The sequence below is a fragment of the Acanthochromis polyacanthus genome, chromosome 15 (assembly GCF_021347895.1).
Source record: "Acanthochromis polyacanthus isolate Apoly-LR-REF ecotype Palm Island chromosome 15, KAUST_Apoly_ChrSc, whole genome shotgun sequence".
Taxonomy (NCBI): domain Eukaryota; kingdom Metazoa; phylum Chordata; class Actinopteri; family Pomacentridae; genus Acanthochromis; species Acanthochromis polyacanthus.
In genome coordinates this window covers 11795432-11821613 of record NC_067127.1, presented here as the reverse complement: position 1 = coordinate 11821613, position 26182 = coordinate 11795432, and the positions used below count along the sequence as shown (strand labels likewise).

The following is a 26182-nucleotide window of genomic DNA, read 5'->3' as shown; positions in this document are numbered from 1 at the left end:
GATAGATAGATAGATAGATAGACAATTTACAAAAACAAGAGGATGAAAACTGACACGCAATAAAGAAACATTTATTCTTTTCTATTATGTATTTACAGTGTGTTGTATTAAATGTTTTAAAGGTACACAATGCTTCTTATTTAATTATTTTTACACATTGTAGATTAATACTGAAGACATTAAAATTAGAAAAGAATACATATGGAACTATATTGTAAGCAAAAAAGTGTTAATCTTCAATATTAATGTACAATGTAGAAAATAAAAAGCTTTGAATGAGAAGATGTGTCCAAACTTTTGGCTGGTGGTGTATAAGTTAAATAAATATGCTTTATAAAGCTTTATTACTAATATTTGTTACTCATATGTAAGAAAAGTTGACCTCAATCTGTTTTATATCATATGAAGTCAATGTTATAACTTATGGAGAGTGGTTTATTTTCAATATATTCCTCCTTTGTCCACACATAAGGACCACTCTGGGCTCCTGGGGGTCTCAGCTCTGTCCCAGTCATCTAGCACTCCTCTGAGGTAAGCACCCTTCATGTCTGCCGGTCTTCTCCAGACTGTCCGGTAGAGTTTGCTGTGGTTGTTCTCTGCTCGGCTGCTGGCGGCTCCTCCCCGTCCATGTATCAACTCTGTGACGGGTCACGTTATTGGAGGGCCGTCGGTGTGTGGAAGCACTGCGCTCCCTTCCGACCACTCACTATCTGGCCGCACTTCACCGTCAAATATCACTCAAAGAGTTGACGGAGAGGCGAAAGCAGCCGAGGAAAGCGGCCGGGAATCTTTGCGAAAGCCCGGAGAGGAAGAGGAGCGCTGCGGCGGACGCTCGGCTGTAATCTAACCGGAGGAGCTGGATCTCACCGCGGGCTGGATGACAAGCTGAGCCGCGGTGGAGGTGCACCGGAGTCTGCCGACGACATGGAAAATAAATAGTTGGTAACGTTGCGTTTCTTCCGTCACAATACGTCCAGTGTGTGTCCGTAAACTGTTATAATTGAACAGCAGGGGAGAGGGAAGCCTTTAGCGTTAAAATGAAATGTCAGTGTAACATTTAATTAGACACAAGAGTCCTGCTTCCAGTTTTATTCACTGGCAAGTTGTCACTCGCTTTTAAATGCCACAGCTTATGTCGTCCTTTTCCCCCGTGGAAAGGTACAAGTCTGACATTGTATAGAAATTAAATTTAGTTGCTTGAGTTTTACTTACTGAGATAATTTTTTCCTGTTTTTTTTCAAGCTGGTGTTACTCCTTTAATGCTTCATTTGCCAATTGTGTTACTGTTACACACTCTCAGTACCCCTAAAGAACAGTGTGTCTGCTCACTCACATCTTTTTGTGCCATTTTGGATGTCAATATTGTAATAAATGAGATTAATGTCCTCATGAGGATGTTTTTTATTTCAAAATAAGACAGCACTAATCTATATTTAGAAACGAAATCTCAGTTTTGCCCTTTTTTGTTTCAGTTTCCCAACATCAGTTCAGCCGCAGACATGGATGCAACTTGGAAAAACTGCTTCGAAGAGGAGCTGCTGTGTCCCATTTGCCTGAATGTTTTCGACGAGCCCATCCAGCTGCCGTGCAAGCACAACTTCTGCAAGGGTTGCATCTCTGAGGCTTGGGCCAAAGACAATGCTGCGGTCCGCTGCCCCGAGTGCAACCATGACTACGAGCAGAAACCCACACTGGAGAAGAACTTCAAGCTGGCCAACATTGTGAAGCGCTTCAACGCTCTGAACACTGAGAAAGTCCCCGCTGTGCTGCACTGTGTCCTCTGCAGACGAGGCCCCCCGCTGCCTGTGCGCAAAGTCTGTCTGCGCTGCAAGGAGCCCTGCTGTCAGATCCACATCCAGACGCACTTACAGCAGCCATGCGCCGCCCCGGGACACCTGTTAGTCGACGCCGAGGAGCTGAGCGCTTGGACCTGTCCCAGCCATGAGGAGTACAGGCTGCTCCACTGTGAGGAGGAGCAGGTGGCTCTGTGTCCGTTCTGCTGCATCTCCCACTGCACTAACCAAAGACACACAGTCTGCGACGTGGATTCACAACGCATACAAATGCAGGTAGACAAATCTCACCCACACATGCTCTCCTACATGGCAAACTCTCAGCAGAAGGGAAACATTTACATGGTCGGGTCTTTGAATCTCAAGGAGCATTTCTTTCAGTTCACTAGTCTCCAAAGACTTTCTCTCTCTAATCTAATCTGATGTGAAAGGACTGGACAGGTGAAAGCCACCCCTCTGGGTAGATCTTAGCACACACACACATACACATACATACATGCACACACACACACACACACACACACACACACACACACACACACACACACACACACACACACACACACACACACATGTGCAGGCAATACATCACACACACAGACACACATTGCTTTTAACCTTGATCATACCAGCCACTCCAGAACGCCACGCCTTCCCATTAGCAGAGCTGTGCCCTCGGGTAAGTGCTGTGATGCAATCTGCATCCACCGGAAACGATGACCCCTGTGCAGTGGGGGTGGATCCACATGTGGTTTGTTTATGCTAGCCGCCCCGATCGGTTTCATGCACACTGGCAAGGCTGTGGAAGCTGATAAATGAAGGCGGTTTGGAAAATGTTCACAAGCCTGAATTTAAGCCCTTCTTCTCGTCGGTTGGAAGGTCATTCTGAGGAAAATTTTGGGGGGAGAAAGAGGAAAATAGATTCTTTACAATGTGTTTTGCCCTCAAGTTGAATGGAGGAATTCCTCTCACATAAGGCCACCGTGTCATTTCTTTGTTCACCTATGTGCTGTCCTCAGTTCTCTACTTTATTTCAGTTCACTCTCTTTCGATAAGTCTAATGTGAGTAGAAAGGTGTAAAAAACAACCACCCACACTGCCTTATTCGCATTTCTTCCCTGTTCCTCCCTATCTGTGACGGGTGGGAGTGAGAATCAGATTAGTTTTAGCATCTGCCGTGTTGCCGTCTTGTTGATACTTTCGGTGATTGCATTATTCCAGTTGGGAAACTTACAGACGCATTACTTTCCACTGTAGATCACAAAGCTCTAAATCAGTTGAAGTCTTTAGTGCAAACTGTTGCCCTGGTTCAGAGCTATTATTGGGACAAAAGATGTCTGTTCAGCCCTTTCCACAGCTGCTCTCTCTACACATTCACATGCACACACCCACCCATCTTTCTGTTCTTTCACAACTGTATGTTCCCAAATGGAGTTATCCAGGAGTCAGAGTTCCTGCCTCTTCTCAGATTAACGCTCTCCATGGTTGGGCCTTCAGACACGCTGCACTCTAATTTATTGATAAATGAGGCAATAGCCAAATAAGTTAGGCTTCTTTTATGTGGGGACATTTGTTAAAGTAATCTGAGGCCAGAGTGGCTTCTCATCATTACTTACTGAGAGGTCTTTCTCCTTGACTGAGCTGTGGTCTATTTTGGTAAAAGGATTTTAAATTCCCCTGGCAACACTCATGTTGCTTTTGGGATAAACAAAAAGGGAAAAACCAATGTAGCTATGTTCATATCTATGGTTATCTTTGGCTCCCAAAGGAGACTTTTACAGTAACCTTTTGCAGGCTTGCTGGTAATTTCAAGACGAGAAGGGAAGTGTAATATAATAGTAATGTCGTCCTTGGGACAAGCGGAGGAGGAGCCCTCCCACACAACCTCACCTTAGTTTTCTCAGGCACCTCAGCAGGAAACCATCGCTCATGGAAGCTCTGCTGTTTGCAGTTTCTTGTATCTGGGCTGGAGTGAGTCAGTTCCCCAGAATGCTGAGGGCAGTCCATTGACATCAGAAGTGGGGAATAGTTGTCAGTTGATTGTGAAAGAGGCTCTCTGTTCATTGAGCCTGAGGCTCCTCATTTAAACATGAGCTTCCTGGCAACCTGCGGGTGTCTGGATGCCTAAATAGGACAGTGGGGAAAGTGATCATTGGCGGGTTTAAGCTTGATAAAGGTAGGCTTTCATGCTGCTACACTGCCCCTGCCCCCTTATGTTATTTCAAACACACAACGCAACAAAAAAAAAGGAATTGGAGGAACCAGGACAAAATGAGGAAGACACAGTTGTTCAACAGAAGCACCAAGCCACAAAAAAGCTGCTGCCATGACGTGAGGCCAAAGCAGCTCACGCACCAATACTCAACAAAGTGTTCTCTGCTGCTTTGTCAATACAACATTCACAGTGACAGTATGAGGTAACACTGAAGTTTTATATGTTGTGTTAAAACGGTGATGACTAATGTCATTGTACTGCCTGAAAAGTTAGAAGGTACTGTGCTCACATGGAAAACTGGAAGGAACAAGAAACACAGTCATCTCACCAGGTACCACGTGAGCTTGCAGGGTAGAGTCAGTTGATATGGGTATTATCAGTTTGTTTGAAGAGGAGTGTTTAGCTGAAACTGCCTCTTATGTAAGCAAGATGTAGTGTCAAGATGTAGTAAAGGTGTGGGATGTGTTATGGCTGTGTGAAACAGGATTAAAGACCACTGGGCTGCTTCTCAACATAAATTCTGTCAGTCTTGCGTGAGAAGATGTGAAAAATGTGACACACTGCAACACATCAATGTCTGCAGAACAGGTTACCGCCTCGCTGGGTGCACAACAGTGTTTGCATGTATTGTTAGTGTCTATCTGCTTGTGTATATCTTTTGTCTGCACCACAACATTGACATATCTTCTTCTGCTGCTCTTTCATTGATAAATTTAACACCTCCGCCTGTGCTGTTAGTGTGCATGTGTGACCTCATCATCAGTGTATTAAGTTAAACTGGATGTGTTACCGTGAAATGCCCCAGCTTTCAATAGAAAAAGAAACTTGCTTATCTCTTTTAATGCATCCAAAATCCTCATGTGCATGTTGGTTGAATGTTTGTGATACAAACAATACAAGGACATGGTAATATGTCTCTACACGGCTTTGAGTGATCAAAAAATCCACAGGGCATCTGAAGTTCAACTGGTGATTCAAATGTAAACAAAAGTATTACAGTTTGTTGTCCCCAAACAGGTTTTAGGCGCTCCTCTAAGAGATTTTATCCAGCAGTGAAAGAAAATCATCAGCTTCAATATGATAGGAGTTGACAGCAAATACCAACTGATGATTTACTGACGAGTAACAGACATTTTTGTGAGTCAACTGGCCAAAAATACCAGGACAATGCATAGATTCCGGTCAAATAAGGTAACACAGACCGACTCATTTCCTTTACTGTATGTGGGAATGATCATGCTTACTGTAGTTTGGAGTCATCTCCCCTACAGACTTATTCAGAGCCAGGAAAACCCCAGTTAAGATCTGTCCTTAATCTTTGAGCAGATGCTCATCTTTCTTCCTTACACTGTTAAATCCTGTATATGAGTTTAGCACAAGTGCCCTAACGTTGAAGAATTAGGGAGTGTAGTTTCCTGGGTGTGGGGTACTGAGCTTGCTAAGCTTCAAGGAAAACATGTGAGCGCTTGCGGAGCTTGTTTTCTGGTCATGAGTTGCAAAGAATCCCATGCAAGTGAAGCTGTCAGTTACATATCACTGAAGTAAAAATGTTCTAATATAAAGTTATTAATTAAAGGCGGGCTTGTTGCTCCAAGACCTGTATGATTAAACATTTTGTGATGTTGGTTTTGCTGCAACGGCTGCAATGTTTGTCTCCATCTCTTATGCCAATGTTGTAGAAGCCTCAGTATCACAGCCCATAGAGAAAGATATAGTCTCTTGTTGGACCAATTTCTTCAAAAGATGGTCAGCACTGCAGTGGTGACGCAGTAATTAATGCATGGAGAAATGATTGGAAATGCAGAAACAAATCTTCTCCAAATCCTCTAAGCGCAAGAAGCTGCCCTGATCAATATTTTTATATTAACAATGGATCGGATGACTGTGGCTGATGTGAGAGGGGTCACTTACAGCAACAAATCCAAAGAGAGCTGTCACCCAGCTCTGCAGTTTTTTTTGCTTTCTTTTTGCCATTTTCAGTTAAATGATGTGATTTTACAACTTTATGGTGACTTTACTGATTTAGGCAACTCTAATCAACCACATTTCAAGCCACAGACAACAGCTGCAGGCAGCTGTGGACACAGCTTTTATAAATCAGTTGCACACTATCTTCTTAGCCTTGAATAACAGCCGGACAAAGTAACATTAAAGTGAGCTAACAGCAAAATTCGAGACTCGCTTCCACTTAAGCGCATTTAGCTGCAAACAGGGCTGATGGGCACCAAACTTACTTTTGTCAGCAGCTCTGTTTGGTGATAATATGCTAGTGTTGTCTTTACAGGTCGTCCCATTTTTCCCAGTTGACCCAAATGTGACCCCTGTTAGTGCATCCTTTGTCAGTGTTCCACAGTCCATCTTATAATTTAAATTTCTGTCTCCCTCAAGAACCACAGAAAGCAAAAATATTTCTTTTGCTTCCCAGGTGCAAAATTTGTCAGCATTCTTTTGAACTTCAAACAACATTTTAAAGAATATGCAAGTAATTATTATAATAGTATTATTATATGATGTCATTAAAAGTCTTTTTTGGTGTTTTGCTTCAGAGACTAGTTGGACTGTTGGAAGTGTTCACTGTAGTATTGTGGCCTGCCAGTGGATGTCTTATGGACATCAACTGCTGCTTACAACATGAGTGTTGTAAGCAGCTGAAGAGGCCTTGTTGCTGTGATACCACAGTGTAACTACCCTGAAACTCACTCACTTGAGACCGCAGGAATGTCCTCATTCTCCCTATCTCTTTTTTGCTTCAAACTTTTTTTTTCTTTTGGTTTCACTCTCTTTTTTTTGTATGTCTTTCTCACTTTCTTTCGGTCCGTTCTTGGCATGTGCAAGCAGTGCCTTTCCTACCCGTTCCTTTTCTCCGGTGCACACTGGTGGGGAGGGAGTGAGCAGACCCCGGCGTTGTGCACACAGACATGACAATCTGTCACTGACACAGAGGCTAACGCAAACAATGGGAGCAATGCATGTGGCAAACTGAGAAAGCAGAGGGGCAGTGAGACACCCCCGCTTTTTGCTCCCCGTCTCACCTCCCTCACATACACATTAGCTTTCACATATAAATACATACACAAGGCTTTGTTGCCATGACAGCAGGTTTTCTCTTATTTGGGCATGGTGCCTTTCCCATGCAGAAACAGTTCATTAAAAAGCGTACCTGCCCTCCCCTGCTCCCAGTTAGCTGTCAGTCTGTGACTGCAGATTGATTTCCATCTCCTGCAGTAAATGGAGGAGGATTATGTTTACTGGCTCTCTCACTGGCCTTTGGCTCTTTTTGCCCTCTTGATTGAGCCCACAGAGGAAGTAGGCTGGTCCCAACAGTGGACTTCACTTGATGTTGTAGGGTCCATGACAAACTAGGGAGAAATCAGAGATTGATTTGTGCAATTTTGTTTGCCTTTGTTGGTGCCCTCGTAATGGATAAATGCGTGTGCTTGTCATCAGCAGCCGTTGTTTCCTCTGTCTAATCAGGATTGTGGTGGAAGTTGTCTGAGGTCACGGCAAAGGCATGAGATTTAGGAAAGTTGCAGTGTGTGTGTTTGTCCTGTATTTCTATTTTCGGAGTGTCTTGTTGTGGTTCATCTGTCTAATCCATCTCCGCTATGTCATCTCTCCACAGGCCATGCTAATGAGGCAGCAAGACAGACTGGAAGGTCGTGTTCAGAACATCGATGAGCAGCTCAACAAGCTGGAGTTAGACAAGACGCTGATGAAGGTACAGTACAACATGTGCATAGCATATACTTACAGAGACTGCTGAACATCATCAGTACCAGTCCCTTCGTGCTTTGTCATCATGTGGGTTTGTGCTATAATTTTGTCTGCTGTAATGATATGACTGCATTTTGTCACTGTTGGGGAATGAAAGGGAAATGTATCTCTGGCTGTGACTGGTTAGTGCATTAGGACTGAAAATGCATTTTACAAACGACTTTCCTGCTTTCAATCCAAAAAAGGAAAAGCACAGATTCCACAAAGAAATAAACCCCTTTAATATATAGTAACTGGACACATCATTTTAAATACTCTGTATTGCAGCAAAAGTAAAATTTTCATCTTTGTTTTTGCTTGTTTTCTGCTAAATAATGTAAAAAATAGATTTAGATGTTTAAAATTGTGCTTTCTGTGTGAATGGACAGTAAGTGTGTCTGTGCTTGTGTAGCAACTTGTCTCCACCGTGTCTTTTCTCCACAGGATGCAGTGTCAGAGCTGAAGGAGCGCGCAAAAGCCCAGTATCAGAGGATGCATGCGCTGCTAGAAGCAAACCAGGCAGAAACCATGCAGATGCTGGAGAACACTTACGTCATGTACGCGAGGAAGAACTCCCAGCAGGTCCTGCAGCTCAACGAGAAGCACCAGGAAGCAGAAAAACTCCTGAGCTCAGTGCAAACATTGTTCCAAAGAGCAGACAGTGTGAACTTCATGAAGGTACAAACCTGCTCTTCTCTTTCCTTCTCTCCTGGATACATTTATGTCTGTACTCATTCAGACAACTCGTGATTCAAACATAATACATAGAGAAATTACAGCAAGCACTTTGTGTGTTCTTGTTTTCTCCTAGTAGCTGTTAGGGAGATATTTGAAGGCAGATGGTGTATCTCATTGACTTGTGCATCTCATTGTCTTTTTCAGAACACAAAACCTTACCAGCTGCTAATGGACAGGTGAGCATTTCTTCTAAGAAGCTGCTAATTGCTTTGTAGCAAACAAATTCATTCATGGTGTTTGGTGCACCGATGCTTATTCCGTGCAAATTTAACTTGGTACACTTCAAAATTGAATATAATCTTCCCAGTCGCAATTTATTTTTCATATACCGGAATAATTTTTGACCTGTGTTTTACAACTAGTGAATTGTTCATGCAAATACAACCTAAACTTGGAGAACAACCTCACTTATTGTTATGTCTCTATGATCCTATCCAAAATGTATGAGCGTAAAGGGCAGATGACTTCTACAATGACTGCGATTACATAAAAAGCTTATGGGACTTATCCTGGTTTTAATCATATTTAGGAGATGGCAGATACATAGAATACAGAAATATCTATATACATAACAAATGCTTACTGATGTGGATAATGGATGGGGATCTTTTACGGTGTCACAATTTGATTTTGAATCAATTCTTGGTTCAGTCAGAAAGAGGGACGCCACATTCTGAGTCTTACTCCAGTTCACATCACTGACTTCTGTCCTTTACTCACTGAGCTGTAAATGGAACATAACCAGCATTTAAGCCGACAATTTTCAATCTTTTAATCTAAGAAAAGTGCATGAAAAAAAATCTAAAACAGTTTTACTCAATATTTGGAGAGCATCTGTATGAGTTTTTATTTAATACATTCTGACATACTTTCATCCTGCAAAATTAACTATTAGGTCATTAAATCAAAAAATTATTCAAAAATGTGATTATTGCTGGGATACTCATGTCCTTGCACACTTAAAGGGGAATTTTGTTTTTTTTTCAACCTGGGGTCTGTTTTCATATGTCATTTCATACATGTGAGTGATAGAGAAATGAATTTTCAACATAGCTCCAGTATTTAGCCAGGCAGTCAGCTTAGCAGCTCAGCTAGCAGCTCAGCTAGCGAAAAGTATGGGGCAAGTGCCCCCCCAGCCAGCTATCACGCAATTTGGGAACGAGATTTGCTTTCTAGCGGCCTGAGCTTTGGATATAGACCACAACAAAGAGCGATCGCCAAGTAATGTGGAGGTTTTCGTTCACTTCTCATCTCTAGTATGTTGTGGGACACTCATTGAGACTATCCGAGCCGGTCAGTGTGGGGAAAAAAAGCACATTAGGGCGGACTTTGACGCGGGTAGGCCTCTTGCCCCATACTTTTCGCTAGCTGAGCTGCTAGCTGAGCTGCTAAGCTGCCTGCCTGGCTAAATACTGGAGCTATGTTGAAAATTAATTTCTCCATCACTCACATGTATGAAATTACATATGAAAACAGACCCCAGGTTGAAAAAAACCAAAGTTCCCCTTTAACGCTATATGTTATGTATCTGATAACTGACATGTAAAGTAAAATGAAGAGTGGATCTATTCTAAAGGTCCAAACAGCCTGAATCTTGTCCCAGTGGTTTTACTTGTGTTTGTCTTTCTGTCAGGTCAAACTCATACCTGAGTAGTGCCATCCCTCCTCTCAGAGTGGGTCAGCTCAACTCTAGTCATTTGCTGTCTGAGCTCTCAACAAGAGAGAAGAACTTGCGAAAGATGCTGGAAGGTAAGAAAGAAAGGCAATGACTGACTAAAGCTAGCAGTTGTGTAAAACTGTAAAACATTCACCGGTTTCTGGGATACATTATAGCCAGAATAAACTTTTATCTCTGTCTCCCCCACCACTGCTTCCTCAGAACCGTTCAATGAGGCGCCTATTCTTGAGATTGTCCAGCCTCACAGCAGCTCTGCTGGCTCACAACTTGGGACTGCTTCAGGATTACAGAAAAGAAAATACAGCATGGCTTTCCTGGAGAGTAACACAGAAAACTCCTCCTCCCAGGAAGCTCCACCTTTGCTCTACAGCAGCAAAAAACCCTTCCTGCCCGACCAGAGCCATCGTGCGTCATCTTTGTATCCCTCGGAAGTCCTCTCCCAGAATCCTCATGCTGGCCCCGGCCACAGTCGGCTGCTTGAGGCTCCAGCCCATCACATGGTGGGTCTAGGGTCCAGCTCCAGCCACCACTCAGGGACCATCTTCCCACCGTCCCACTACCCCGGTGCAGGTGCCTCACAACAAGCCATGTACGAAGGGAGGAAAGTACTGATGTGTACTCTGAATAACTGCTGCTGCTCCAGGGCCCCTGCTGCTCGTGCCCGACCTCCGTACCCGGCGTCGGACTCCTTCCCCTCCATGACCTCTCAGGAGTTTCCCGCACATGCCCCGCTACCTGCAAGTCAGCCACTGCAGCATTTTCCCATGAGGGGACTGATGGAGGCGTCACAGACAGCCAGGCATCCCGACTTCTACGGTCTGTACGGCCAGTCTTCAACCAAGCATTATGGGACCAAGTGATGAACCAGAATCAGCGTTCGTTCAGTTTATTTCAGCAGAATTGGCATCAGAATTTCCATGTATGCTCTCTGTTCCTTTACATCTTGTTTCAGAGAAATGTTTGTTTCTAAAACACGCCTTCACGATAACGTTCATTTGACATTTATTTGACTCCGTTTTGGGAAACCAGTGTTTACTCCCTGAATCACAGTGACATTAGTGTTGCTCTAATTGGAGAACCTAAGTTGGCATTTTTATTTATTTCCCGTTTCAGTTCAACTGGAAGTGCTAATGTGAATAAAGTAGTCTTAAATCCATTCAAGCAGTGAACTAAAGAAACGACATATCCTTCATCATGAGTCCTGGCATGGGACTCCAGAGACTCCAGTGCCTAAAAAGACTGTTAACACACTTATTGTACTTGCAATTTCCTAGCTCTTGATTATATCCTGTTTGCGGCTGAAAGCATGCAGGGAGCCTCTCCATGCACTCTGAAGTCCGTGTGGCTTTCTAAAAACACTGGACGACAAATGCTTGTCAGGTTTTTCATGAATTTTTATAGAAGATTATGAATAAACCAAAATCTGTGGAGAAAGGTTGAATAAATAAACAAGCATATTAAATGACCTTTTTGTTGTATTTTAAGCACACATTTGTATGCAGTCTTGTGGGCTTTTTGTCCATGGTTTTAGCGTATACTGTAAACCAAGCGGCACATTTGTTATTTCAAACATTGTGTCTGATTATAGTTTGAGGTCTGTTTGTACTGAGAGGCACATTGTGTGATTTGTTTGGGATAAGAGGTTTTGCAGTGTGACTCACTGGGTTACGGATGAAATGTCAGAGCAAAAAGAATGGCCATTATAGCAGCACATCCCACCCTGTAACTGACCAACAATCTATTCATAGCTAAAGGCTTGTAAAATGGAAAAAAAAAGACAATGAATGAACATATGTTTGAGATCCACTGTATTCAGAGTGATCTGAGAGCACGGTGGAGGAGGTTTGGACAATGATTTGTTACAGACCGGCCCACAGCAGGCCCATTATCTGCCAATTTAGGACAGTTCACTTCCTTGTCAACATCCTGGTCTCTGGCAAAATCTCTGTCTCATCCCTCTTTGTCTCATTATTGGAGCTGGTTGTCAAGTTAGGTCAGAGAACAGGAATAACTGATGAGCAGCACCTCCCTCCTCTCTCTTCTGTCTTCCTCTCCCGGGGTATCATTTGCCAGGGCTCCATGCGGAGGAGGAGGAGAGGAGGGCTGGGGCGGTGGATGATATAAGCGCAGAGTTTTAATGAGGGCTGGGACAGTATAGTCATCTACTTATCTGTCACTCATACTTCCTTTCATCGCTCCCCTCCCCCTCAATGAGATGGTGAGATGGCGGCAGCAAGCTGGGGGGCAAAGTCGGGGCTGAGAGGGAGGAATGGTTAGAAAAGAGGGGGTTACACACGGCAAGTGAGACACATCACTTATTTATGGGTGGTAAAATGTTGCGCCCTTCTAGTTCATTCTCCCATGCTTCGAGCACACTTTTGTTTTTATTTCGTCTCCATTCAACATTTCTAATATCGTTACAGCAGCAAATACATGTGGGGGAAGAGGAGGAGGAGGAGCTGAGGCTCAGTTACATTGTGGTGATCTGACATTTATTGTGTGTGTGTGTGTGCAAGCCAATTAGCATTCCCCTTGTTCTCTGTTCCTTCTGTGTGTGTGTGAGGTTATTAATAAAACATACAGCACATATTATAAACCAGGCCATACCTTTAATTTCATCCAATTATAGCTTTGAGTTCGGAACAACCCTTCCAATTTATAGAGCAATAAGTCTAAGCCATTTAAATGTACTGTGTGATATTTAGGTATTTTTGATTTAAACGTTTAGTGAAATATTTGAAGTCAGTAGCTTTTGAATCACTTTCATCTGCATTGTTGTTCATCTCAGTTTGGGTACAAACACTGACCTGGAAGAAAAATGTATGTTTGGTTTATGCTGCCTCCAGTGCAAGCTCAGTGCGAGTTGAATCCTGCTTTATAAGTGAATGTGTGCTCAGGTGTTGTCACACAATCAGCCTTGTGTTTTGTCATGTATGTGCTGAATTAGGCTCAGTGTGTGTGTGTGTGTGTGTGTGTGTGTGTGTGTGTGTGTGTGTGTGTGTGTGTGTGTGTGTGTGCTCAGTGAGGTTACGTATAGGCTAAAGGGTGATGCACTGACAGCTGTGCTCTGTTGTGGCAGGTGTGTTGGGGCTGTATATGTATGAGTGCAACACGCCCCTGCCTGCAGCAGGACATGAGCCTGTAGCATGTGTGAGTGTGTGTTTAGTGTGCAGGGAACTGTGCAGCTGTTGTTTGTATGCTTTCGCCAGTGGCTACAGATACTATTGGAGTTGAGGTGATCACTTTCTCCCTGTCTCTTTCCCATATTTTCTTGCCCAGCATCAATTATTAATCATATTTCTCAGAGTATGTTTACATTTGATATGATCTTGATACCGTGAAAAGTGTTTGCAATCTCAGATGTCAGCAATAGCGCTGCAGAATTTGCAACATGGCCACAGATCCAATGCTGCTCACCCCCAAAAGAGAGTGTTCAATGGAAAACAGGATGTTTTATAGACATTGATCACGCTAGAAAGTGTTCAGACCTTCTCATCTTTTCCTCACCTTGAGTTGTAAATTCAGTTTTAAATGGATTTAACTTGGCATTTTGTCAACCAATGTAGCCTCAGCAACCCATAAGGACTCGAATTTGTTTTAGTGATAAAAGACAGTGTTCAGTACCTTGAAAAAGCTCCTTTAGCAGCAATTACAGCTTTGCGTCTTCTTGGATAGGTCTCTACAGGATTTGCACACATGGATTTGGACAGTTTATCCCATTATTCCTGGCAGATCCTCTCAAACTCTGTCAGATTGGATGTGAAGTGTCTGAACTGCCACCTTCAGGTCTCTCCTCAGAGGTTTTGTGGGGTTTAAGTTTGAGCTTTGACTGGCTCACTAAAGGACAATCAGGGACTTGTCCTGGAGCCACTCCAGGTTTATCTTTACTTTCTGCTGTGAGTCGCTGTCATGTTAAAAGGTAAACTGTCACCTGTGTCATATCAATATAATTCAGTGCAGATTTTCTTCAACAGCCTTTGTGTTATTGGCTGCATTCAACCTTTTTTCCATTCTGATCAGTTTTCCAGTTCCTACCGAGAGGCAACCCTAAAGCATGATGGTGCCACCTCCATGCTTCACCACAGGGGTGGTATTAGCCAGGTGAAGAGCCCACTGTCCAACAAGAAATTTTCTCAAAAGAATTTTTTTTTTTTTTTTTTTATCTCATTAGACAATAGGATCTATTTCCTAACATCATCAGACTCCTTTAAGTGCAGTTTGGTAGACTCCAAGCGGGGTGTCATGTGTCATTTACTCAAGATGAGCTTCAACCTGGCTTCTCTATCATAAAGGCCTGGTTGATGAAGTGCATCTGGGATGGCCCTCCTTCCAACAGGTTCTCCAACAGAGGACTTCTGATGTTCTAGTAAAGTGATTATTGGATTCTTACACTTCCCTGACCAAGGACCTGCTCGCTCAGTTACTCAGTTTGGCTGGAGAGTCAATTTTAGGAAGAATCGTGGTGACTTCTTTATTGAGGTCATTGTTTCTCGAGAGAACAGTCAAAGCCTCAGAAATGGCTTTATGCCCTTGATCTGATCTATGCCTGGCTGCAGTTCATCACAGAGGTTTATTTGGTTTTTGTCATGAAATGCAGTGTGACCATATATACACAGGTGTGTGCCTCTCTGAGCTATGCCCTAACCATTCAGTTGCACACAGGTGAACTCTAGGCAGGTTCTAGACACATTACAGGCCAAATTAAAATAGATTTTGGGCCCGACCTCAGAAAATTGTCTGAATACTTTTTCAATGAGACATTTCAGTGTTTGATTTTTAATAAATTTAAAAAAAAAAAAGTAATATTTGTCATTATGTGTCAGTGATGAGAACAAATGGCAATTTTAAATTAAATCTGCAACAGAATGAAGTGTGCAACAATGGAAGGGACCTAATACCGGTTGAAGAGTATAAAAGGATGTAGTTTTCCGATGTAATTCTGGCCTTGATGAATGGTATTGGCACAGTCGCTATACATTTGCACAGCTTGCAGCTTGTGTAACCATGCTGCCCGTTCAGCGGTGGATATTAGAGGTGGAAGCTTTAAGCATTATAATATGACAAATAAATGAGTGACTGTAAGTGCTATTAGTCTGGACATGCACACAGTCTTTGCAGTCCATCCGTAACACTGACAGGAACATGGATATATACGGCATAATGCATACAGAGTGGCTATTCATCAACCCTGCAGAATTCTAACCTTCATCTGATAAGGCCTTTGAAATCTGTGCCAAAATTCTAATCCAGAATAGCACACAAACACACACAGACACACACCTACAGACACACAGAGTGCACAAACATCAAAGACAAAGATCCGTGGCCAATGTTTATTGATCTTCAGGTCTATTTTTTGCTCGTGGAAATCATTGTAACATAAACCAGTCCTCTGTCAAGTTTGAGCTGAAGGGAAGCAGGCAGCATTTAAACAATGTATGTGAGTGAAATGAGCGAGTCAGGAAGGAGGTGGGCATGCGAGCGAGCTGAAACAGTGAATATGTGTTGGTATATGCGACTATGGCAGGGATTTCAGATGAAAATTAAGGGGCATTTCAGAGTCGCTGTGCGGAGAACAGCTGTATGAGTTTTTGAGTGAGAATGCAAAGTGATGTCAGCTGTTGCCATAGTAACTCCGGGCTACAGAGTGGCACGTTCAAGTGTCAGAGGTGGAAACTAATCAAGTACCTTTACTTCAGCACTGCACCTGTATGTTCACTTTATGATTATACCCTTTATTATTTTCATTTTCCTACACTTTTGTGCTTTTATTCCACATTTTACTGAATAATACTCAGCTACCTTTATCTAAAAGCTGGAGTGGAAACAATAAAGACAGTTACTGCTCCAAAATTTTATCAAAATTTGGAAACCTTTGCTCATTAAGTGCATCTGAAGATTTTTATTACACAATGAAGGTTCAAGGATGTATTAAGGTGTGTGTTTGCCTGCACTACCTAAGAGGAAGGTGATGTATTTACCAAACCAATGCCAGTTTCATTTTACACTGTAAACCACCCACTTCCCTGCCTACTCTCCACCCAAACTCCACCCTGACTCCACCCAGACTCCGCCTTGGCTCCACCCATGTAGTCACTTGGAAACTACAATGTCAAAGGGACGACGAAATTCTATTTTTTTTATGTGATCTGTAGCTCAGTGAGTTAAGGATATGCCTATGGAGCTGCAGGTTGCTGGTTTAAGACCAGACCCTACTTAATTTTTTTTGAAAAACTTAGACAAAGAAAAATGCCAATGATTGGACTCAATCCTGCTACCTTTCACTTGGTAGTCTCTCTTCTTATCCCCCTGAGCTACTTGCTCAGATACTAATTCTTTTTTTTTGTGCATTTATCATCTATTTTTGTCATTTTCAAGTTTTTTTTAAAACTTGTGTCTCGTCTCAACCATTTTTCTCAGGAGGTTGGACTCCAGCCTTTGTGCTGGAGGGTTGAACCCTCAGTTCCAAGACTTTCCAAAGCCTACAGACCTCCCGAGTCCTCAGGACCTGAGCTTTCACACAGTCTGAGGGCTGAAATTTTCTAAGTCCCACACTAGATCTCTGTTAGATTTAACTTTCAGACAGTCCAAGGACTGATATCCTATAAGTTCCTGAGTAGTTCTGTGTTAGTTTGAACCTTTAGACACTCTGAGGACTGAAAACCTAAAAGCTCTTGAGCAGCTCTCTGTTAGTTTGAACTTTCTGGTTCACAGAAGCCTTAAAACTTGTGACGATGAGTCTTGATTTCACATTTAGACCATAGATCCGAGTTCTTCTCAGACCTTCACCTGTGGCTTCTTTAGAAAGCCTGAACAAACTTTGATTATCTTCATTGAACAGTAAAGTTTGTGGAGATCAGAAGGTAACATTAGTTTGATTGATGCCTTCAACTACTAGTAGACTTTATCTGGAAAGCAGTTTTCCGAAATGAGCTCATAGTAAATCTGTCCACAATCAAATACAGCTTTCCTATTGGGTTAAAGAGCCAAAAAAAACAAAACATGAAAAATACTTTTTAAAAGCGAGAGGTCAGTAGCAGCTTTCATTTTTTCTTACAACTTTTCAGTGGCCCCCCAAAATATCTGTTGTACCCCTGTTGTTTTTAGGTTAAATGCTCTTTTGGGTGACAGCCAAGTATAGTTAATGAAATATATTACCAAAATCAGTGTAATGTTTCAGCATTTTTGGGCTATTTAAGTCTATAATATATTTTCCAATATGCCTCAGTATACTCATCATGGTGTGTTTGCATTTAACAGTGTCACAAAAATAGTCTTTCCTAGTGTCTTTTATGTTGTATGGTGCACACAAACTATTCATCCACAAAGCTACTGGTTCTAATTTAAATATCAAAAATAAACAGAGATGTGCTTTTTTTTTATCATGCTACTGATGATTTTCATACAATTGTGGCCACAATAGGCTACCTTTGTTAGCTATAAAATGTCTATCTTTGAAAACCTGTTTCTCAGTGTTTTAACAAAGAATCTGAGCGGCTTTTGTCACAGACCGTTCAGCCGTCCTACTCCAGCGCCACAATATTGAACCAGGTCAGAGAACTGGTGGACAGCTGCAGGTAGACAGATGACACGCCCCTGGCAACCATCTCTGGAGGGATTCACTCAGTTGCTGCGAACGCGAAATGGGATATTTTGTTCATGATTGTGTGTTTCAGAGTGGGCAATTTTCCACCCAGCACCTCTGAAGACGCTGTTCTACCCTGAAACCACCGCTGAACTGTGGCCTCACTGAGCACATGTCATCGCAGGTTTGCCCAGAGCCTTCAAGCTCAGCTGGGTATAGAAGTACAATCTGCACTGTGTGGTTTTAACAGTGCTGCTGTTCAGGACAATAATATGGTGGTGTTCCGGTGGTCAGGGGTTTTTCCCGACCTAGATTTTCGAGAGGAATTTCAGAGGTTGAACATAATATACATTTGTGTTGATCAAATAGTCGGAAATAACAGGAAGATTCACTGAGTTCTGTCAAGTGAGCTAATGCAAACTCATTGTCTTTCCTGTAAATGGAGTGATGATGCTTAGCGTCATGTATAGTCACCCTCCTCAAAGGCCTGTTCTGAGCCAGGAAAAACCCTGTGGGCGAACCAGTCTTTCAGCACCTTGGTCACCAGTGCCAAATGCAATGCTGCATCACCTTTCTCATAAAATGCCAAGCTATTTATTGCGCTAATGAATGAAGTGAATGACTCAGCATAAGCCACATTTATGATGAGACAACCTCTGGCAAAGGTGAAGCTGAATTACTTTTAAGTGTACTTCATGGTACTTCCCAGTCATCAGTGACTGAAAATGAAAATGAAACAGAATTTAGAATCAGTCACCCAGGCACAGCTGAAGCATTTCCACAGATTAGCAGTTTGAAGCCCTTTTTAAATGTACTTTTATTTTTTTTTAAAGGGAAATAAAATTGTCTACCTCTAAAATGGCAAAACAAACAACCATAATGTTGTGAATGAGGAAGGTGTAAAAATGATGAAGGTAACATTATCTTTTAAATTTGTTGGACAGATTTGTATTAAATTTCACAAGCTGAAGCAGGTGGATTGAGGCATTTTATGTTTTTTAGAGGTATAGAAAGGTCCTATGAGCAGAAAACATTAACTAAAATTAAATGAGAATGAGATTTTCTCATAAAAATGTAGAATATATACATACTAAACATTGTATCTTGCTTTGACATTTAAGACAATATATGAAAAAAATGAAAACTACTTCCACTGTTCCACGAAGTTGAGCGGGGTTTGTTATGTATGGAGTCACAGGAGTGCCACAGTCAAATATAAATCTGTTTTAAAAAATATGGAAATAAATGAGTAAATATCAAGACAATTAAAGAAAGAAAGAAATATAAAGAGAAATAAATAAATAAATCTGTTAAAAAAATAAGGAAATAAATGTGTAAATATGAAGAGGAATAAATAAAAGAATTAATAAATTTATTTATGTATAAATAAATAAAAGGAAAATTTTGTTTTTGCTTTCCCTTTTCTCTTTTTTTTCCTTTTATTTTTCTATTTTGTCATTGTCTTTTCCATTATACATTTGCTTTTTATTTATTTGTTCTTTTATTGATTCCTCTTTATATTTGCACATTTATTTCCTTATTTTTTATTGTATTTATTTCTCTTTATATTTCTTTCTTTCTCTTTATATTTGCACATTTATTTCCTCATTTTTTATCAGATTTATTTATTTATTTCTCTTTACATTTCTTTCTTTCTTTCTCTTTATATTTACACATTTATTTCCTTATTTTTTAAGATTTATTTATTTATTCCTCCTTATATTTACACATTTATTTCCTTACTTTTTTAACAGATTTATATTTGATTGTGGCACTCCTATGACTCCATAATATGAAGGTGAAACTGAAATTGATATTCTATCATATACTACTGTATTTTCTTTGACAGTAAGCGTTGCCTCACTTTCAGCACCACTTGAATATGATAATGATCATAATCAGCATATTGTTGTTCCTCGTGCTGCAGACAGACATTGAGCTCTGGACACAGATGTAACCTCGACATGAAGGTGAGGACTTCACGCCGCACACAGACGCTGGACTATAAAATCCTTACACCCAATAAAAGTGCTGTAAAGGTTCACAAAACTCCCACTCAGCGTATACCGGTTGGATGTGTTTTATGAGTCAGAAAATAAGAAGCAGCAACACCTGCTCTCAGTGAAGGTGACATTAACTAGTTGGAGGATTGTTAGACATTGATTTGCTGCCTGCCACATGGCCTTATGAGGGCTGTCACACTCCAGCGGTGTGTAATTCAATGAATCTACCCTCCGAAACAAAACAAGAGGGGAGATATTCTCAAAATCTGTGAAAGCAGCGTCCAAAATCTGGAGCAGATGATGGGATGTCACGTCCTGTCACCCTCCCCTGGCGGACTAAAAGGAGAGAGATGGAGTTGTTGTTCTGTTGTTAACAGAAAGCTGCCATCAAGGGCACTGCACAGGTGGTCATTTCTCACGTTGCCATGGCAGCACCTGGCATGACTAAGCTGTAAGGACAAAAGTCGTGGTAGTGTTACCCTCTTTTTGACATCTGGTGCTCAGCGGCGTTGCTTGTTAGCATTCTCTCCCTCGACTTCTGCCGTCCCACTGCTGCATTCTGCTCATCGCTGTGCAGATTCAGCCTCTGAATCTGTACAACTGAATGCATTTAAGAGGATTTGAATGTATTTCACAATCAGTGGATTATTTTGTTGGATAAACAGGAAGCATTTCTTCATAATTTTATGTTAAAGAGGATCACTTTCCTCCTGAGTGCTGATAGTTGTGGTGTTTAAGTGGACAGAGCCTCTGTGCTTAATCAAGCGTACGAAATGTTGTCTGCTTGGAAAGGTTGTGTAATGTTTAAAGAGGATTCTCAGTTCTTTCTTTTGACCCATTTTACCGTTTATTCCTCTGCATTGAGATTTATGTGTGATAAAAAATACATCACTGTAAACTGTATACTCATGTTGGGTGGTCGTCACTCTCTGTAAGGCACAATTTGCAAAGATTTTTATTTATTTACAAAGCACATACGGTTTCTTTTCACCCTCTTCCATTACTTATTTACTGTCTTTTAACATGTGATCCTCGCCATACATCCTCAACTGGTTGGATTACATAGCAGGTGCTGTCTGTTCTAGATCTAGACACCTGTTTCTAAACATTTTGTGCCTTTGTAGAAGCACTGTGATCTGTAAGTTGTAATGTGTAAATGATAAACTGAGGGCGAACATAATAAATAAATGTGAACATATTCAGAACTTACTTTTTCGCACTAAAGTGGAATATTTGAAGTTGTGGTTATTTATAGGTTATTTTGTTAGGATTTTACTGGTCTGTCCCACTTGAGATCAAATTGGGCTGATTGAAATTGGCCCCTGAACTAAAATGAGTTTGACACTGATGTCCTGGAGTATAAAGTACTTTTGAGAAACCCTTAAATGTGTGGCATACAGTATGTGATGATGAAGCTCTTTAAGTCTGTCCCCAAACTGCTATCAAAGAGGATCTCAGCTTGATGATTAATGTCTACCTCTACAAGAAGCACTAATGAGACTATCTGCAGCAGAACTGCTTCTACACAACTACAGCTGCCCGGCAAACATCATGTGAGGACATTGCAGATGGCACCACAGTGTGCATGATTCACAATGTAACCCGATACGAGCACATCTGCCCTCATAAAGCTTTAACTGATATCAATATTTACGGTCACCCTTCAGCCACCCTGAGTTATCCATTATTGGTGGTTTACTGTCAGCGCGGCCAACAATTTCACACAGCAACAGTTAACTTTACAGGAAGTATCGGGTTTAGTCATTAGTCTAACTTTGAGCTCATGGGTCAGCGTTATAGTTTCTTCTGTTGTTTTTCCACTCCAGCTAAATTCAGCTTTGCAAATCAAGATTTTCTTTTTGTTTTTTTAGATTGTATTTAAGAGATGTTCTCATGTTTTAGTAATTTGAGTAATAATCTTTATTTAAATTATGCTAAAATGAAACACTCTGAAAATGAAATCAGTTTTTCGCTGCTTTAATATTGGTGCTGCGGTTAGAAAAGGATTAAAACTGACTAACACAATGCCAGATTTCTCGTAAATTCTAAAAAAAAAACTTGATGTGTCGTTGTGTTTCAAAGAAGGCACTAATCTGAAGTGACCATGGAGATGAATAAGCCTCATACATTTTAAATACTAAGCTGAAAATTACTTTATTTATACGAGCTGAAAAGTGAGATAATTGAAAACTCAGAAAGGTTTTCTTGATGCATTTTGCTGTTAGTACAAATCTTCACATTTATGATTGAAACGTCACATAGAAAAACAGTATTTTGCAACAACAAACTAATGAACCAGGAACATTTTAATAAACTGTGTGTGTATCATCTCATTTAGACCAATTAGAATGAAGCTTTTTTTCCTGTCTTGACAAGTATTCATACACTGTCGGCATCTTTAAACACTTTAAACTGGTGGTAAAAGACGTGGTTTCCCTCCACTGGTGCAATAGAACCATATCAGAGGTGACTGCATTATATACAGTATAAAACAGTGGGCAGCATTTGATAGCAAAAACAGTTCTTGTATGAGTTAATGTCCAATCCACACATATATACACTGCTCAGAGCAAGAAACCCGCAGTGAGAGACTGAGTGGAGCTACGAGAACATCAGAGCCGTCGTGATTCCTCCTGCGGCATGTTTAGCTGCCACCACACAAAGCATTCACGTGGCTGTGTGGAAGAAGAAGAAGTCCTAACTTTGGAAAAATTTGTCCGTTTGATACAAAAAAATTCTTACTTCTTAAAACATTGGCGAGTAAGCCATTTGAAAAATCCATCAGTGACCTCTCCGCCTACTGCCTCTGCTTCTTCTTTGCTGGTTTAATGGCAGGCATCTCTTCTTCCTCCTCCTCCTCATCATCTTCCTCGTCGTCGTCGTCATCCTCAGACAGATCGGAGTTTTCAACCTGTGAGGCTGAGGAGATCAGGAGACAGTGTTGAATCACGGTGCTGAACTTAATGCTGGCATCACAATCCTGACTGTAAGTGTGTAGATGAAGCTGAAACTGAAGCCGAGACCTGAAACTTTAAGCTGCTAAACCCCAAAACCTGCCAGTCGACTTGAAAGATGACATGAAGAAAGAATAATACATTTAGATTTAGATTCAGAAAACTTTATTTGTCCCCAGAGGACAAATACAAGAGGCACGTAGAGCAGGCAGTGCAACAGTAACATAAGAAATTGAGCAAAAAACAAGAAATTAGAGATAAGTAAGATAAAACTAATTGAAAAAAGAAGAACAAACACAACTTAGTAACATACTAGTGCAAATAAAGATGAACTATATAAAAATAACAGAACTAAAAGCAAAATAAACAATAAAACATAAACAATAGACTAAACAGACTGGACTGTCCATCCCAGATACAATACAGTGCACATGGAACAACAAACCTAGGTGGCATGAAAAGCCAAAGAAAAGAGGTGGGTTTTAAGAAAGGTATTAAAATTCGACAGTGAGGAGGCCTGTCTGATGTGCAGTGGTAGTTCATTCCAAAGTTTTGGAGCTGCAACAGAAAACGCTCCATCCCCTCTGAGCTTCAGCCTTAGTTTGGCACCCTGAGGAGCAGCTGGTCAGCTGACCAGAGAGATCGGCTCGGTGTATATAGGTTGAGAAGCTCACAGAGGTACGGAGGGGTAAGACCATTTAGTGATTTAAAAACAAAATAATTTTAAAATGAATTCTAAGATGTAGGGGCAGCCAGTGGGTTGAAGCTAAAACCAGTGAAATGTGCTCAAACTTTATTGTGCCAGTTAAAAGATGTGCAGCAGCATTTTGAACTAACTGGAGACGAGCACGGAGGACCCACTAACCCCCATATAAAGAGCAGTACAGTAATCCAGCCGAGTGGTCCCAAAGGTGTGGACCACTGTTTCAAAGTGCTGTCTCTGGAGAAAAGGCTTTATTTTTGCCAGCTGCCTGAACTGGAAGAAGCTTGATTTCACCACTTGATGACTTAAAAGCTTGCAGTGAAAGGGCTACAGTAAAGAGAGGAAATTAGATGAAATGTTACCAATAAGGTGCAGCCCGCTGACTGTAACTGGTCCTGTTCCAGCCCTGAGCCGGATGGTCACTGGGGCTTTCAGCTCAAACTCTCCTAGACTCACCTGAGGACCAAAGAGTGACAGTTTAGAATATCAAACTTCCCATCAGGCTGCTTGTAGAGTCAATTAACTACATTATACTTTACACACCATGGGCAGACACCTGATGTGAAGGTTGGCAACTGGCACTGAAATAGTTTTTCCTTGGTGGTTCATGGCTGTTACCTCCACCACGTTGCTCTCCTCTTTGGCACCTTCTCCGAGGCAAACCTGAGGAAGCCACAGATTCATTTTACCCAGCCAGATCGAAGTTGACTGGTGAATTTAGTGGTTGCAACATCACAAAAATAGACAGAACTGTGGTTTATGGATACTAATAACACACATAAATGTCTGACTTAAACACTGTGAATTCTGCAGCATGGACCAGGTGGAGTGCTGACATCCAGCCTGCTGGTAATGTGGTGATGCTGAACTGTACATACTGTTCTGAGCTCAAGGATGTGCTCCAGGTCCTCCTCCTCATCTCCTTGGAAAGTGTAGAAAGGTACTTTAGAGGACAACTCGCAGCCTGACAGAGACACCAAAACCGGGAATTAATGTGGTGTAAGTTTTAAAATATCGAGACAGATTGTTTTTCAGTGGGATCATCACAGCAGAGACCCACGTGTGCGCCGCCAGAGCAGCAGCGACAGACTGTTTAAAATGTTCTTACTGAACAGGAAGCTCTCCAACTTTGATTGGCCCGTCAGTCCCACATCCGAGGATTCATCATCGACGAGAGACATTTTGTCGAGGCAGTAAAAGTCAGGTTTGCTGGTAACGACTTACAGCCGAGTGAAGCCAACGCGAAAAATAACAAGCGCGTCGCGGCTTGTGACACGTCATTACTGTGCGCCCGCTTGTCGGTGGTGACGTACTGATGTGTTAAACAAAACTGATTTAACTGAGATGTTAGTCAAGAAAACCGTATGAACTGAGATTCTAAGTAATTAAAACCCCATAAATGAACAGATTACAAAGCAACACTAGATTTTGGATACATGGAAGTAAATTAATTTAAATTGAGTTTGACTTATTGGCATGAATAATGAATGAAGGAAGTTTATCTCCTTAGCATTTTCTCATACATTGAGGTTATTCAAAGTGCTAAGGTAAGTGAATACAGTATGCAACAGATAAAATACTAAATACAGCAGGATAAAATTCAATAAATGAATAAGTAAACAGACAGTACACAATAAGTTGACCAAAACCACACAATTTTAATAGAATACTTCAAATTAATGGACCAAATGAAGAGAAACAGACATCCATCCATCCATTCTCTATACACTGCTTTATCCTCACTAGGGTCGCGGGGGGTGCTGGAGCCTATCTCAGCTGACTTGGGCGAAGGCAGGGGACACCCTGGACAGGTCGCCAGTCTGTCACAGGTCTACATATACAGACGAACAATCAGACTCACATTCAGACCTACGGGCAATTTAGAGTAATCAATTTACCTCAGCATATTTTTGGACTGTGGGAGGAAGGCGGAGTGCCTGGAGAAAACCCACGCATGTACAGGGAGAATATGCAAACTCCATGCAGAAAGATCCTGGGTTTAGGCCGGGACTCGAACCAGGGATCTTCTTGCTGCAAGGCGAAAGTGCTAACCACTTACTCACTGTGCAGCCCCAGAAACGGATTTTAAAAAAAAATGTATAAAAACTAAACAGTAATTAAAATTAAGTGATAAAAGTACAGTCAGTTTTCATAAAAAAATATAAGTGATTGATTTAAAGCAGTGGAAATATGAACTGTCTTTTGCGTGCTTTTATAAATGCCTCAGTGTGGGGTAAATGTAGGCTCCAGTGGTTCCAGCAGTAGGCAGCAGAATGACTAATTTCCATTTCACCTGGTCTGGTCTGAACTCCAGTCACCACTAACTCAATCTGCAGATTTTAGAAACCTTCCAGGCTTGTATTCAGACGACAGATCTTGTATCTCAATTTGTTTTAAAGGTGCCAAAATGAGGATTTAGTTAGAGCTGTGATGTTACATCTGAAATTTAGATCATCATGAATGATTACACTGAGATTCTTAACCTGGATGTAAGTTTTTCGGGGCCTGGATTCAAGGAAAACACTGAGCAGCAGCTTGATCCATACTCTCTCCATATTCTTTTTTTGTTCATTACATTATTCTATTCTTTAATTAGAGTGCAACCTCTTTTATTGGATTTTTTTTCTTTTTTTGGTTGAGTCTTTGTTTTTATTATGCTGCTAATTCCATGAGCTGCTAAACCACCATTCATTGTTCTATAATAATGAAAAATATAACAACCTGTTCTACTCTGATTATTAGAATTATTTCAGTCTGGTC

The 26182-nt window shown here is 41.4% G+C and overlaps 2 protein-coding genes across 3 annotated transcripts; one reads left to right on the top strand and one right to left on the bottom strand.

The window, feature by feature from the left end:
• Positions 1-626: 626 nt before the first annotated feature.
• LOC110959115 (E3 ubiquitin-protein ligase TRIM8-like) lies at positions 627-11642 on the top strand. 2 transcript variants are annotated; one of them, XM_022205878.2, is made up of 7 exons: positions 627-938; positions 1473-2069; positions 7631-7726; positions 8206-8439; positions 8644-8675; positions 10133-10248; positions 10379-11642. In XM_022205878.2, exons 2-7 carry the CDS (start codon positions 1500-1502, stop codon positions 11035-11037), a joined length of 1707 nt encoding a protein of 568 aa, XP_022061570.1. In that variant the 5' UTR covers positions 627-938; positions 1473-1499; the 3' UTR covers positions 11038-11642. The 2 variants fall into 2 exon arrangements, with proteins under 2 accessions (XP_022061570.1, XP_022061569.1); XM_022205877.2 differs by having other exon boundaries at positions 627-942.
• Positions 11643-21726: 10084 nt separating this feature from the next.
• Positions 21727-24702, bottom strand: npm3 (nucleophosmin/nucleoplasmin, 3). The gene is made up of 5 exons (XM_022205879.2): positions 24531-24702; positions 24301-24386; positions 23966-24085; positions 23785-23878; positions 21727-22684 (listed from the first exon to the last, which is right to left on the bottom strand). Exons 1-5 carry the CDS (start codon positions 24601-24603, stop codon positions 22563-22565), a joined length of 495 nt encoding a protein of 164 aa, XP_022061571.1. The 5' UTR covers positions 24604-24702; the 3' UTR covers positions 21727-22562.
• Positions 24703-26182: the final 1480 nt, after the last annotated feature.